Here is a 14,475-nt window from a genome sequence, read left to right on the forward strand (position 1 = left end):
TATATATATATATATATATATATATATATAAACACTAATTCTAGTGGTACGTCGGTGAAGGTTAGACATCCAGGTAATGTATAAGATACGCCAAAAACAGTTACTCAAGCAACTGGATATGACTCTGAAAACGATCAGACGTTTCAGGTAGCATCCACTACCTTTCGTCAGTGACACTAGAGAACTTGTGCAGAATTGCAGGTTTATAAGCGAGAACTATTGATTGATATGCGAATAACTGAAGACAAATTTTGGAACTCCAAAAGGAAACAAAAGTACAGTTCCAGTGGTGATTCTTTGAAACATGTCTTGCTCTTGGAAAGATACCAAAAGCTGCAACCAAAATCCCATACCGATACATCACACAATAACATTTTCGTCTGCCTTCTCGATTTTTAAAACCCCATATAGCCGGTAATACGTTTGGCGTCTGGTTTGTTTCAGATCAAAATAGGATTTCACTGAGTGAAGCAACGTCTCGTTGGAGATAAAAATTTGATCTACAATCAGAGATCGAGACTAGAATGCTTTTCGTTTCTCTTGTGCACATTCGATTACAATGGAGTGAACAATGTTCAAACTGCAAATGCTTTGATTTCGAACTTTCGTCTCATTGATTTTTATATTCAATAATATAATTCCATTGTGATAACTGTTTGTAATTTCATACATGCGGCATGAAGGTCAACATCCTTAAACATATTTAAAGTTAAAACTTTTGGTCCAACACAAAAAGTTCTCTCACCTAGAGCTTTCGACCAGTCACTCTCGTCTTTCTCAGTAGACTGACCCAGTGAAACTTGTCACGTGGCTTCTTTGAAGTGTGACGTCAACACTGGGTCAAAGGTATCTGGTAGACGATGTCGGCCCCCGTCGCGGTTCAATGAAGGATGATGGGCCCTGATGTATATGGCTTCCTTCACCCCTCTCCAGAAATAGTCTTGTTCAGTGTCCAAAATCCTTACTATCCTTAAACATAGCTGACATTGGGTGGAGAATATATGATCAACTGAACAATCAATTCATCCATATGAAGACCTTTTTTTTGCATAATCAATGAGAAACTTATGAGGAAATTTATGCCGAAAATTTCAATACAAAGAAGTTTCAAAAAGACAAGATTGACATTGGATGGCGAACATGATTAACTGATATAGTATATATTAGAGGGGATTTATTCCTCAAGCTACCGACATCTTGCACACGCAGTCGTCCCGTCATCTGGAGCCGCATAGTTCCCGTTTAGAACTTTTATTCAGCCTGTCAAACGGGAACTATGCGGCTCCAGATGTCTTACTGAGGGACGACTGCGTGTGCAAGATGTCGGTAGCTTGAGGAATGAATCCCCTCAACTATATAATGATTAACTGATATAATTCATGCAAATGGGGACCTTATTTGCGTAACCATCGCCAAACATCTATTAGTCGTCAGTCGCCAATCATTTGGCGAAAGTATGGTATCGTGGAACTCTAGTTGCATATTGAAACTTTAATTTTCAGATGCAGTGAATAACCATGATACAGGACAGCATATGATAACCTCCAAATTATAAGAAAATTTCCATCAAGCAATATGATGTTTGCTCCAATTGAAGTAACAAAACTACAAAACCTACCTACTAGATATACGTATGTAGTATCTTGATACGGGTATCATACACTCATCATGAATAAAGCTCTTTGTACAGCATATAAAGACCCTAATTTCTGTTTCGACTACATAGCCCGTATACACAATTCCTTTCCCATGGGCCTCTATGACTATGTTAACCCGGATAACCTTTCAAATGAAATGACCTACTTCTTACAACAGCGTTGAATCTTTTATGGAAAAAAGGTCTTGATAGACTGTTGTCTATAATGATGCATTCTGCTATTTATCTTTTTTTTTATATCTCTCCAGTGTTTCTACGGCTAATCGTTATTCCTAATAGCTTCTAGCCATAATTAACGATTGGGGACATATATACTAGAAGCTGTGTTAGTGGGATATCCACGAGAGAACTCGATCCACCAAATTGATCACCGCCCTCCTTTGTAGCTATTACAATAGACTTTGGTGTGATTAACAACATGTCAGCGGTAGGGATACAAGCAAAGTAGGTCGGTCGTGTGCAATCTGGGGCTCAGTGTGAGCAATACCCATCTGCAGTCTGTATTATGCATTGGCATTTTCAATATTGCAGAAGAAAAGGCGGAGGCCATTTTATAACGGATTTCATTCTCAGTCTTTCTTAATCTTCCAATAAAATACTATCTATATTTTTCCTGAAATCCTCTCAAAACGCAGGAACTGCTATTTTAGAATTTTCAAAATTGCCCCATGACATATGGACTCTCTCTAACATAGTAGAGCTACAGCATCTCAATGACAGTTCACTATGTTCCTTACTACTTCGAGGGTCCACATCACTTTCACACCTACAAAACTGTAATGTCCTCGATGTAGTTGAAAACTTTATTTTCTGTACGGGTAGATTCTCGTAATTGATAGATCACCAACTTGTCTTGTTTGTATTTATCTTGGTTTTAACCACCTTGTAATTATGCATGTATTTTGTCAATGTGTTTTACACTCGTTGTATGTTTTGAGTAGGAGGTGCATGTTATATAAGCAACTTGTGCTTTTTGCCCAATACTCAGTAAATATGTGTGAATGAATTTGAAAAAAAAAACATAGTAGTAGGGAACATACTAGGTACAGATGGGGGATAAATTAAAAGGGCGCCAAAACTACACGTAGCCAAAACACTCACCGCAAAACTCCCGCAGATTGTCTCTCCCGTTGTTGTTTCACGTTAATCCCTTTGCATTATAGTGCTCCGCGTTTTGACGGGACTCTTTTCATCACAACCTGATTCCCCTAAACAGTCACGACGTATTGGAGATAGCCATCGTCTGCACCTCTAACTGGGCTTAGTGTAACCATGCATTAAAATTTCATATCGATTTTCTTGTAAACACAAAGTAAAGGTGGTTAAGACCTCCGTAATCCTCTTTGAGATGACCTGGCGCTACCAAGAGTTGGCTGGAATTGAAAGTTTGCGCCAAGATCGGTGTATCAAAGAGAAGGCGAAACTAAGACTGGCGTCTGGCCCCTAGCCAGGAGATTGGGTTTATGGTACCGGTGCTGTGTACCGGTACGGTACCGCAAAACCCCGATTAGCTACAGGTCCAAAATACCGAATCACTAAGTATCGATCTGACACAGAGGTGACCAAATTGACATCTAGAAGTAGCATAACTAATATACAACAGATGTTTGGTCGGGTCGTGTGGCGTAGCGGTAGCGTGTTCGGCTCGGAACTAAGAGGTCCCGGGTTCGAACCCTACCTTGTCACTGATCTTGTGCCCTTGGGAAAGACACTTTCCTCACTCCACTCAGGTGAAAATGAGTGTGCCAGAATGATCATTATCATGATCGTGGGCATTGTACTGAGAAAACCAAACCAAATATTTCAAGATCAGCTAGAGCAGCAAAAACAGTCCACATGGTCCTGTTTTGTTTGAATATTTGTCAAGTTGTTTAGGTACAGGTACAGGTACCTAGACATCTGTACCTGCACCTTTATCTGATAATACGCCCTAGTTTATAGGACACGGAAGTGGAGATGTGTGAAGTACGTGTGAGCTCATGTTCTATTCAATATCCACCCCTCTTGGGAAATTCAGAATCTCAAAACCCAATCATAGTCTGATACAGATCAAATTTTGAAGGAGGGCTATCATCATTACATGACGATGGATTCGTCTGGAATTTTGAGTTTGAGAAATAATTTTTCTTTCAACACTACTTTCCTGTTTTAACTGTAAGTTTATTGAAATTGAAACAAGACAATCCAATTTGAGCACTAGGCAGCTGACCTGATAACGTGGCCACATATGTCATACATAAACTGCCTCAAAAGAAGAAGTCAAACCCAACAAAACAAGTACCACTTATATTGTAGGATGTAGCATAGCTATAGACGTAGTCTCTTATATAATTGTATTTTATTTTATTTTTCATACATGTTGTTCGTACTTGCAATTAGCCCTATGGCATGTATTTGCAGTAAACTTTACGTTGATTAAAACAACGATGAACACAACGTAAATACAATCAAAAACAATAAATAACATCAGATAAATCAGAAAATACAAGATGGCTATAATATCAAACAAAAGCAAAAGCCTGGTGCCCGAAATGTTCACTTAGAACCTGCTAAATCGTTTTCAGCCGCGGACGTGACATGAAGAAAGAAATTGCCTCGACAAAAATATATAGATCAGTTTCCACTTCCACGAGTGCCAATTTATTCCCACCATGTGTGATGTGCTGTGCACTTCCCCAAACCGATCTCAGGCGTCCATTTCTAGACTCTATAGCGGCCGCTACGTTCATTTATCTCTGTCTGACGTGACGCAGCTGCTCATCTTCACGTTCCCTCTGGAACCTGGCGTGATGAGCTCGGAGACTAGTCTGTCCAATTTTACTGTCTCCTGCTACTATAGTTTCCACGTCAGTTCTTGTCCTTAAAGGGATCCAATGCAATTTCAGGGAAGTAAAACAAGAAAAATATTCTGGATGAGGAAATCTATCTTATATTGAAATTTACAGTCATTTCGTAGTACATTTTGGAATACAGGTTTGCCAAATTTTACTCTCTCCTGCTACTTTATATATTTATAATTAGTTTCCAATTGTACGTCATTTCTTGCCCTTAAAGGCACTCAATGCAATTTCAGGGTGGTAAAACAAAAAATATTCTGGATGAGGAAATATGTCTGATATTTTACATTTACTGCCATTCCTTGGCACAGGTCTGCCCAGTTTTACTATTTCCTGCTACTATATATAGTTTCCTCGTCATTTCTTGATCGCTATGGCACACAATCCAATTTTAGGATGGTTAAACAAAAAAAATTAAATTATATCGGGTAAGGAAATCTGTCAGATATGATATTTATTGTCATTTCGTAGTACATTTTGGAAGACTAGTCTGTCCAATTTTACTGTCTCCTGCTACTATAGTTTCCACGTCAGTTCTTGTCCTTAAAGGCAACCAAATGCAATTTTAGGGTGGTAAAACAACAAAAAAATATTCTGGATGAGGAAATCTATCTTATATTGACATTTACTGTCATTTCGTAGTACATTTTGGGATACAGGTTTGCCAAATTTTACTGTCTCCTGCTACTTTATATATTTATAATTAGTTTCCAATTCTACGTCATTTCTTGCCCTTAAAGGCACTCAATACAATTTCAGAGTGGTAAAACAAAAAAAAAATATTATGGATGAGGAAATCTGTCTGATATTTACATTTACTGTCATTTCTTACCACAGGTCTGTCCGGTTTTACTATCTCCTGCTACTATATATAGTTTCCTCGTCATTTCTTTGCAATGCAGTTTTGCAGGGTGGTTAAACAAAATTACCTCGGGTGAGGAAATCTGTAGCGCGTTTTCGGAGACTACTTTGTCCAATCTTACTGTCTCCTGCTACTATAGTTTCCACGTCAGTTCTTGTCCTTAAAGGCACCCAATGAAATTTTAGGGTTGTAGAACATTATATGCTGTCGAAACGGCTGACTAGGCTACGTAAGTGAGTGAGAGAATGAGTGAGTGAGTGAGTGAGTGAGTGAGTGAGTGAGTGAGTGAACAAAATATATGCCATATGAGGGAATCAGCCATTTAGCACATTTTTGTCATCACTTATAGTTGAAGCGTTTGAAATAGCTTGATGCTTGTTTCTACACTGTTTTAAACGGGCAAAGTATTCAATACTAATGTAAAATGTGCTAGTGTGGAGCAGTATGTGTCAATATCATACAGATTGCCTAATTATGTTTATCGAACGAAAAACATATTGTTTTTGCTCTGTCTTCTTTTCTTCCGTTCCAAACGCAAAGGGCAATGACCATAACTACACGTCTGTCACCATGGTAACTGGTGTTGGGTTACATCATGTTGCAATTTCATAGCAGGGGGGGACTAATTTCAATTTTTCAATTATCAATCTTATTAAGAATAGTCAACATAGCAGGGGTACATAGTACTCCTGAATTGTGTGGACTTTACATATTATTACATATAACAAACGCACAAGACAATTACATACAAGAGGGACATGAAACAAAAGAACACTAAGTCTGCAATTCGCTATTGTACAGTCTGATTGCGCAATGGAGGAATGAGTTATACAGTCTGTTTGTCCGTGCCATGGGCACTGTGATTCCCCCAGAGTTCCTCAAACACCTCCCTGTGCTGTCCGACCTGGCTCCCGGTACCAAATCATGTAGTGGGTGGTCAGGGCTGAGCATACGCTTGAGCAGCTTGACAGCCGCAAGTTCACGTCTTTTGCGGAGTGTTGGGAGGTCGGTAAGACACCTGTCACCATATATACGGATGTGAGCAAGAATTAACAAAGCAGACCATATGTCGAAGGTAAACATTATGTGTTTGCTTTGCAAATGTTACTTGTTCTAGTTAAGTATTCAAGCTTTTCAGCTCTGAAATTGCATTGGCTGCCTTTAAGACTAGCTGGCTAACAAAACGCTGCAGAATATGGATGATAGGAAGTATCTGCAGACGTTTGTTCTCGTTACGGTCGAGCAGCGGAAGCTCGGGTCATACTTCTCTGTTCTGAATCTAGGGCAGTACTGAGGATTGATGCAGGGCCATGAATTAAACATAGGTCAATATATATTGATATACACCAGAAGATGAATGGAAAAATGGCTTTAAAAACCCAAGAGACTCCGCATCGGCTGGTGCCAGCTTAACTCCACGCTGGCCAAGTTTAACCTTACCGGCCGGGGATGTGCCTGTGGTGCAACCTCGGAGACAGTCACACATTTCCTCCTGCACTGCCCACTGCACGCAGCGGCACGACAAGACCTTGCCACCGCTGTGTACCGCCTCGTGAGACGGCCCCTCTCCACCAGCGTTCTACTCAACGGGTCCCCGGGCAATGACATCACATTAAACGAAAGCCTCTCACACTCCTTCCACACTTACATCACTTCAACAAACCGTTTCTAGGCACTTCCAGCTGTTCCTTTCTAAACCTTGTTATTTAGTATCCTTTTTTTTCTCATATAAGGTAGTCTGACTGTGACTTATTTTATCGACCTCTGACCTCCAAATGTGTTATTTTAGATGTGTACATATATTTACTCGGCTAATTGGAATGATATAGGTTCTTATGATCATTTTTTTTGTAATTTCATACTGTTGATATTATGTGCCCTATATGTTTTGTCCTTATATGTTGACTCTCTAACATCAGCTTTGCTGCCTTGAGAGTCAGTGTAATGTCTTGTTGCATTTTCAATAAATAAATAAATAAATAAATAAAACCCAAGAGGAACACATCAACGACAGACTAGATGGAGTGAAGAATAGGCAAAAACTAGGACTAGTATTATATTCCGTTTTGTTTTGAACATAAGGTCGAAGTTATCTGTTTCATGTCAAATGTAGTTAATATGTTTTATTGCTTAAGTATGTATTATGTATGTATTCGTCTTTTTTTAACTAGTCCGTGTCTGTCCAAGGCACTTTATTCGTTTTCTTCAGCAAGCTAGAAAGGAAGAAATTTAAAGCATCTTTACATACAATGTACACACGAATTCATTCCATAGACATACTTTGATTTGTCATCAGATCATATACATTTCACAAGTTTGTAGAATTATGCCTGTTCAGTAAAATAAAATAAAATTATCCTTGAATTTATTCCAAGACAGAAATATCGCGTATTTAGCTTATTTGGGGTACAGACCTGAAAAGTCGCAAAGGATTACTGAAGATATGTTAATATGTTAATGTCAGTGTTTTAGCTATAGTTTGTTAATCTTTTCCCGGAATCCTGTTAATCCCTTGCATCCAATAAACATATATGAAAATAGTTTTCGTATGTATTACATACGTCGCATTTAGGACTGTATATGTTTACTGTATTACCAATTATTTTCCATCTATTAAGTATGCATTTTTCTTATGTATTCAGGGGCAACTTAAAAACAGGCCACAGCCCTGAGTGTAATCTACTGGTGAAATAGATTAATGATATTAATTAGTTGTTTATTCAGTGCTTTCGTCGATGCTTGACCCTGAATCATCCATAAAACTGAGAAGAAAAAGAGAAGAAGTGATCTCGATTCAGTTTTAGCTCACTGAAGAGCTAATCTTCCACTGGTCATAACGTTGAAGACAGACGCTATGTACAGAATTTACAGGCTCATTGTAACGGGGAAATTCCCCTATTTTTCGACAAGCACAATATACAGTGGACCACAACTACAAACTAAAAAGGTATCATTTGTCTCTGATCTAGCCCAAAAAATGTTAATTGTCACTGAGATTCAAATACATTTATATGTACGGAAAGCAGCCTCTCCACCTCTTTTCTGCTGCAAAATGCAACCCAATACCACAGGGTGTCTGCTACAGCACCAGTCACCATAGTGACAGACATCTGGTCCAGGTCAATGACGTTATTTGTTTGGAGAAAAAAAAAAAGGAGAAAGAAGAAGAAAGTAAACAAAAACACCGTTTTACTTCTACGAAGGTAAACATAACTAACTTGATTACAACAAAAGTAAAATATTTTTATTTCAAACAAGCAATTCAATGTTTTGTTTCCGAATTTCAGATTCCCCAGATCAGCTACGCGTCCACCAGTGAGGAGTTGAGTGACAAGACCCGGTTCCAGTACTTCTCCCGGGTGGTCCCGTCCGACAGTTACCAGGCCCAGGCCATGGTGGACATCGTCAAGACCCTGGGCTGGACCTACGTCTCCACCGTGGCTTCTGAAGGGAACTACGGGGAGAAGGGGGTGGAGGCCTTCCGCCGGTTAGCCACCAATGAAGGTTCGTCTCTCAGTAACCGTCGTAAAATATGTGACTATTGTTTTACGTTTGGGACCGCATTGTTAGCAGTGGCATCTAGCTGCGGTCCACGTCGGCAGAACGTACTGCGCCTGCGCAAAACCTTTTTCACGTTTTTTGTTTGAATTTTTGTCAACGTCAGAATTTTGCCTGTTGCAGACGATATTTTTTCCGACATAACATTTGGAAACTATTGACGGAGTGTTATATGACCTTATATGAGACGTTCTATCTGCTATGCAGAAAACATTGCGGATTGCGAGCAGGTACATTCGTGCCGACGTGCTGGTGCACAGTGAACCAGTAACATCTAGCCTCAGTACACATATAAATTTAATTATGTATGATATGTTCAAATAACATATTGTTCATTTGTCACATTGAACACCCAAAGGTATCTTTGTTTTTCACCTGTGATGGATACGGATAGCTATCATCCTCCTCCAGTGTGATCTTTTATTTATCTATTTATATATGAAGTTATACCACATTTGTGGAACGATGGCATAACAGGGGACAATTACCTATTCAAGATGTCAAACCTGAGACCAGACTTTAAGGTTTGAACCACTCACACCGGGAACATATAGTTGTGATGGGATCTTTAGCGTGCTCAAGGTGTGGATCTCCTTAAATACAGGACCTCTGGCTTTACGTCCTGTCATAGAGGACGTCCCTAACCGAAGCTAGGTACTCATTTATAGTATCCATCAGACTCCTTTGCAGGCTGAATAAATAGTAGAAATCGGCTAATGGGAACATCATTGGCCAGAGGATTTGGCCGTCCATAGAGGGTTCAGCTTGCCTGCCGGCAGGAAAGCTGGACTCCTATGGCTAATGATGTTCGCCTTAGCGAATTTCTACTATTTATTCATCCTGCAAAGGATTCTGGTGGAGACTAACTCATTTACACCTGAGTCAAGTGAGGAAACAGGTAAAAAGTGCCTTTCCCAAGGACACAACAATTACCTTCTACGAGGAATAATGTTTTACCTTAGTGTGGAAAAAGATGTACCTTATTATTAGTATAGCTATGTGATTTATACTTTGTACATATATCAAGGGATAATAACAGTGATGATATGAAAACTCAGATTCCCAACCGTGCATAATGAATCATATAATTAAGTGTTGATATCAGAGAGCTGAAGAAACAATATGGCGTCCGTAGGACGATTGTAAACTGAATTGAACCATGGCGGCCTCCATGTTGTGAACTAAATAGATCATGAGGTTGTAAAGAGCAAAGGTTATTTTTTGTGGTCCTAAACACAAAAGCGGAACGGCATTCAAGGGGCCCATGTGCAGTTTCGCGTACGTCGTTTAAGTACCCTCTGGAAAACACCACCCTGAAATAATTACTGAAATATGAAAACAAACGGCCTTTACGTCTATTCATCTAATGTCGTGAAACTACCAGATGAAGACATTAACGCTCATGTATTTTAAACGCAAATTCCAGGGCAACAAAATTGCATTTTCAAAGTCAATTTCCTGGAATTCCGGTCATTCCTTTAATGTAATAAGTTGAATCATTCCTATCCCATAGCATACTGATGTCTGTGAGGCAAAATGCAATGTTGCTGAGAGGAAATTGTTGCTTATTTTGTACTGTAGGCTCTTTCTAACTATTTATGGGTGGTACCCAAAAAATAAAAAGATGCCTCACTTGGCTTGTTTTGGGGCTGTTTCAAACGCCTGAAATATATGAAAAAGATAAAGATTAAAATTGGCTAAGAAATGTCAACATCAGACAGATTTGCTTATCCAGAATATTTTTGTTTTGTGCCCCGATATGCCTTTAATACATAGCATTGTAACTTCTACCCTTTCTGAATACTAAGGTAAATGGTTTATACTCTCCTACATATAGAATACCCGTGAGCATTCATACAACCCAAAAGAAGGATATGGAACGTTAACAAGCATGACAGCCTCACCATATACCTAAACCCTACCAGATTGGCTATCCATGCACTGTTACCTCAGCATTAGCTATATCATATTTTTATGACTACGCTATTTTATCCCACCAATGGGATACCTGGGGCGTAATAAGCAATCGAATTGACCTACATAGCCTGCCAGATGTTCGTAAATGTTGTATGCACCGTAGAGCCATAAAAATATCAGATAACACTATAAGCATTAGGGTTCTATTTGTTCGATAGAGACATATCCATATTGTCCTATTACGTATAAAAGGTACGCTAGTGTCACGGAAATTAAAATAAACCTACAGTGAGTGTCCCTAAATGACAGACGAAAAATGTCCAGACTGTGCATGATGTACAAAATGACTAATAAACTGTTGGATGTACCAACCATGTAACAATGATGTACCAAAGTGAACAAGAAATAGCAATGCCTTCAAATATCAGACTTATCAACAGAGAATTAAAATCCAAGAATTATCGTAACTGGAACTCGTTGCCACCAAGCACAGTTGGGGCATCATCACTAGAAAGTTTTAAACAACTCCTGCAATAAAATGTGTAAGGATTTGGTGTAACAAGCCGTTCGATCTAGTATAGCCAGCTGCCGCCGCGCGGTGTGCCTGCGAAATTGGTGTGTTACACCGAAGGGCTATACCGATACAGAGATACAGATGCCTATAGACTGGGGAGTAAAAGACCACAGAGTAGAAAAAAGTTTGCCGACCCGTGGAAACTTTTTCCAGCCCACGCATGGTTCGTACTTTATTTTACAGCCCGATTGCCTCGGATCTGTAACGCCTCCTCTGTTACTCAACTTTTATCTCTAGAAGTAGGCGTTAAAACATGCAGATATCTGACTTGTGCAACTGCATGCTATCTACACCTCGCTACGGATGTTTGGGCTTATAAGTCTCGGGTGCATGTGACCTTTGCAAGGTGTGTCAATGTGATAGCTACTCCGCCGGATTTTCTCAGCACTCAGTAACTAGGTGTGGGCTGGAGATGATATAACACTTTTAAAAGCTCACGAAGCTTTTATGTCACTCCTCAAGAGTTCATGTTATCCAACTAATCTTCCACGTAACTATTATTTTGTATAAATGAATTCATGATAATATATTTCTGTACTTTGTATATATCTGAGAGAGCCATTTGGGAATTAAGTAGCTTTTTTATTACGTGCACTTTGTCTGCTGCACTCGTAAAGTCACCAAATCCTGGTCGCTGATTTACAGCCAAAAACTCAATTGCTTTTGCAATTTTTATTTGTCGAATTCCTTCCCCGGTATTACGTTTGTGTGCTTCTGTTTTTACGACAGTTCCCTTTGCCCATTAATTCACTCGTTATTCTAACATTTAGCTGGTGGAGATACGAAGACAAAAAAATGAAATATTCTATCTGAAAAGACCTCTGCTTTTACGACAGTTCCCTTTTCCCATTAATTCACTCATTATTCTAACATTTAGCTGGTGGAGATACGAAGACAAAAAAATGAAATATTCTATCTGAAAAGACCTCTGCTTTTACGACAGTTCCCTTTTCCCATTAATTCACTCATCATTCTAACATTTAGCTGGTGGAGATACGAAGACAAAAGCATTAAAATATTCTATTTGAAACTACTGCTTTGAAAATACTGCTTTTATAATACGACAGTTCCTTTCTTCCATTATTTCACTCCTTATTTTAACATTTGGCTGGTAGAGATACGAAGACAACAACATTGAAATATTTTAATTGAAAAAAAAAACTCTGCTTTTACAGCAGTTCCCTTTTTCCATTTATTCACTCATTATTCTAACATTTGACTGGTGAAGATACGAAGACAAAACCATTAAAATAAAATATTCTATTTTAAAAACCTTCTGCTTTTACCACACTTGCCTTTTCCATTAATTCACTCGTTATTCTAACATTTAGCTGGTGGAGATACGAAGACAAAAACATTGAAATATTCTATTTGAAAAGACTTCTGCGTTTACGATGGTTCCCTTTTCCCATTAATTCACTCATTTTAACATTTGGCTGGTGGAGATACGAAGACAAAAACATTGAAATATTCTATTTGAAAATACTTCTGCTTTTACGACAGTTCCGTTTTCCCATTAATTCACTCATTATTCTACGATTTGGCTGGTGGAGATACGAAGACAAAACATTGAAATGTTCTATTTGAAAATACATTTTCCCATTAATTCACTCGTTATTCTAACATTTCGCTGGAGGAGATAGTGATACGAGCCTGGCTGGGGGAGGATTACACTTGACCGAAGATGACGAATAATCCCTTCCCTCGTCAACATGTATATCAAAAAGACACGAGAGAGGAAAGATAGGCGTAGTTTGAACAGGTGTTGGCAATCGATAACCGGCTCTCGCGTTAAACGCCAGATCCTCTGGCTGAATTATGGACGTCGTAAACGCGGCAAGCGGGCAAGGGTCACTCTATCGTAACGTCCGCAGCTTTCAATATGACTCGCGTATTCCGGCTCAGAATCCCGCTGAAATTGCCTTCTACCTCACCTTTGCACAACTGTTCATGCTCGGAAGTAGTAACAGTGTGGCAATCATCATTAATCATAATACAGGTTGCATGGGGTCATGAACCTTGGACTACTAAAAAGCATTTGACGATTTTTTAGCTTCCCGTCGTTTTGTGTCTGAATGAGAATGCTTAAGTATGCATACACGGGGGAGTTGAAGTTTCTAATGCCGCTGTAAGTGATCCTAAAACAGGTGGCCATGACATTAAGAACAAATAGGTCGTTCTAGGCCATGGCTGCTAGATATTGTCATTTTTCATTATTCAATTAGTACAAAGGAGCATTGGAAGACACAATGGAAGGTTATTTAGCTGTGGGCCCGGACACATTTTTTAATCGTCCACTTTCTATATTCAGAAGGTGACAAAAACATCAGTTGTCACAATCATCATTAATCATGATACAGGTTGCATTGGGTCTTGAACTTTGGACTACTAAAAAGCATTTGACGATTTTTTTAGCTTCCCGTCGTTTTGTATCTGAATAAGAGTACTTATGCATGCATACACTGGGGAGTTGGAGTTTCTAATGCCGCTGTAACTGAGCCTAAAAACAGGTGGTTATGACATGGAGAAGAAGTAGGTCATTCTAGGCTATGGCAGCTAGATATTGTCATTTTTTTCGTTATTCAATTATTGCAAAGGAGCATTGAAAGACAAAATGGAAGGTTATTTAGCTAGGGGCCAGGGCATAACTTTTAAAAAATTCAATCCAAGTCACATGTTAGAAATTGTGCTACACCACATTTTCAATTCCATTTTTTTAATCATCCACTTTCAGTATTCACAAGGTGACAAAAAACATCAGTTGTCGCAATCATCATTAATCATGATACAGGCTGCATGGGGGCGTGAACCTTGTACTACTAAAAAGCATTTGACGATTTTTTTAGCTTTCCGTCGCTTTGTGTCTGAATAAGAGTACTTAAGTATGCATACACCGGGGAGTTGGAGTTTCTAATGCCGATGTAAGTGAGCCTAAAAACAGGTGGTTATGACATGGAGAAGAAGTAGGTCACTCTAGGCTATGGCAGCTAGATATTGTCATTTTTTTCATTATTCAATTATTGCAAAGGAGCATTGAAAGACAAAATGGAAGGTTATTTAGCTAGGGGCC

The 14,475-nt window shown here is 39.0% G+C and overlaps 1 protein-coding gene across 1 annotated transcript in view; it reads left to right on the forward strand.

Moving 5' to 3' along the window:
* Positions 1 to 14,475, forward strand: part of LOC109476721 (metabotropic glutamate receptor 6-like) — a 78,508-nt gene that overhangs the window by 3,662 nt on the left and 60,371 nt on the right. The window contains exon 2 of the mRNA XM_019777725.1: positions 8,644 to 8,860. Coding sequence (XP_019633284.1) covers positions 8,644 to 8,860 — 217 coding nt within the window. The remainder of the gene's footprint in view (positions 1 to 8,643; positions 8,861 to 14,475) is intronic.

This window comes from Branchiostoma belcheri, unplaced genomic scaffold (genome assembly GCF_001625305.1).
Source record: "Branchiostoma belcheri isolate BF01 breed outbred unplaced genomic scaffold, Haploidv18h27 scaffold39, whole genome shotgun sequence".
Lineage (NCBI taxonomy): Eukaryota > Metazoa > Chordata > Leptocardii > Amphioxiformes > Branchiostomatidae > Branchiostoma > Branchiostoma belcheri.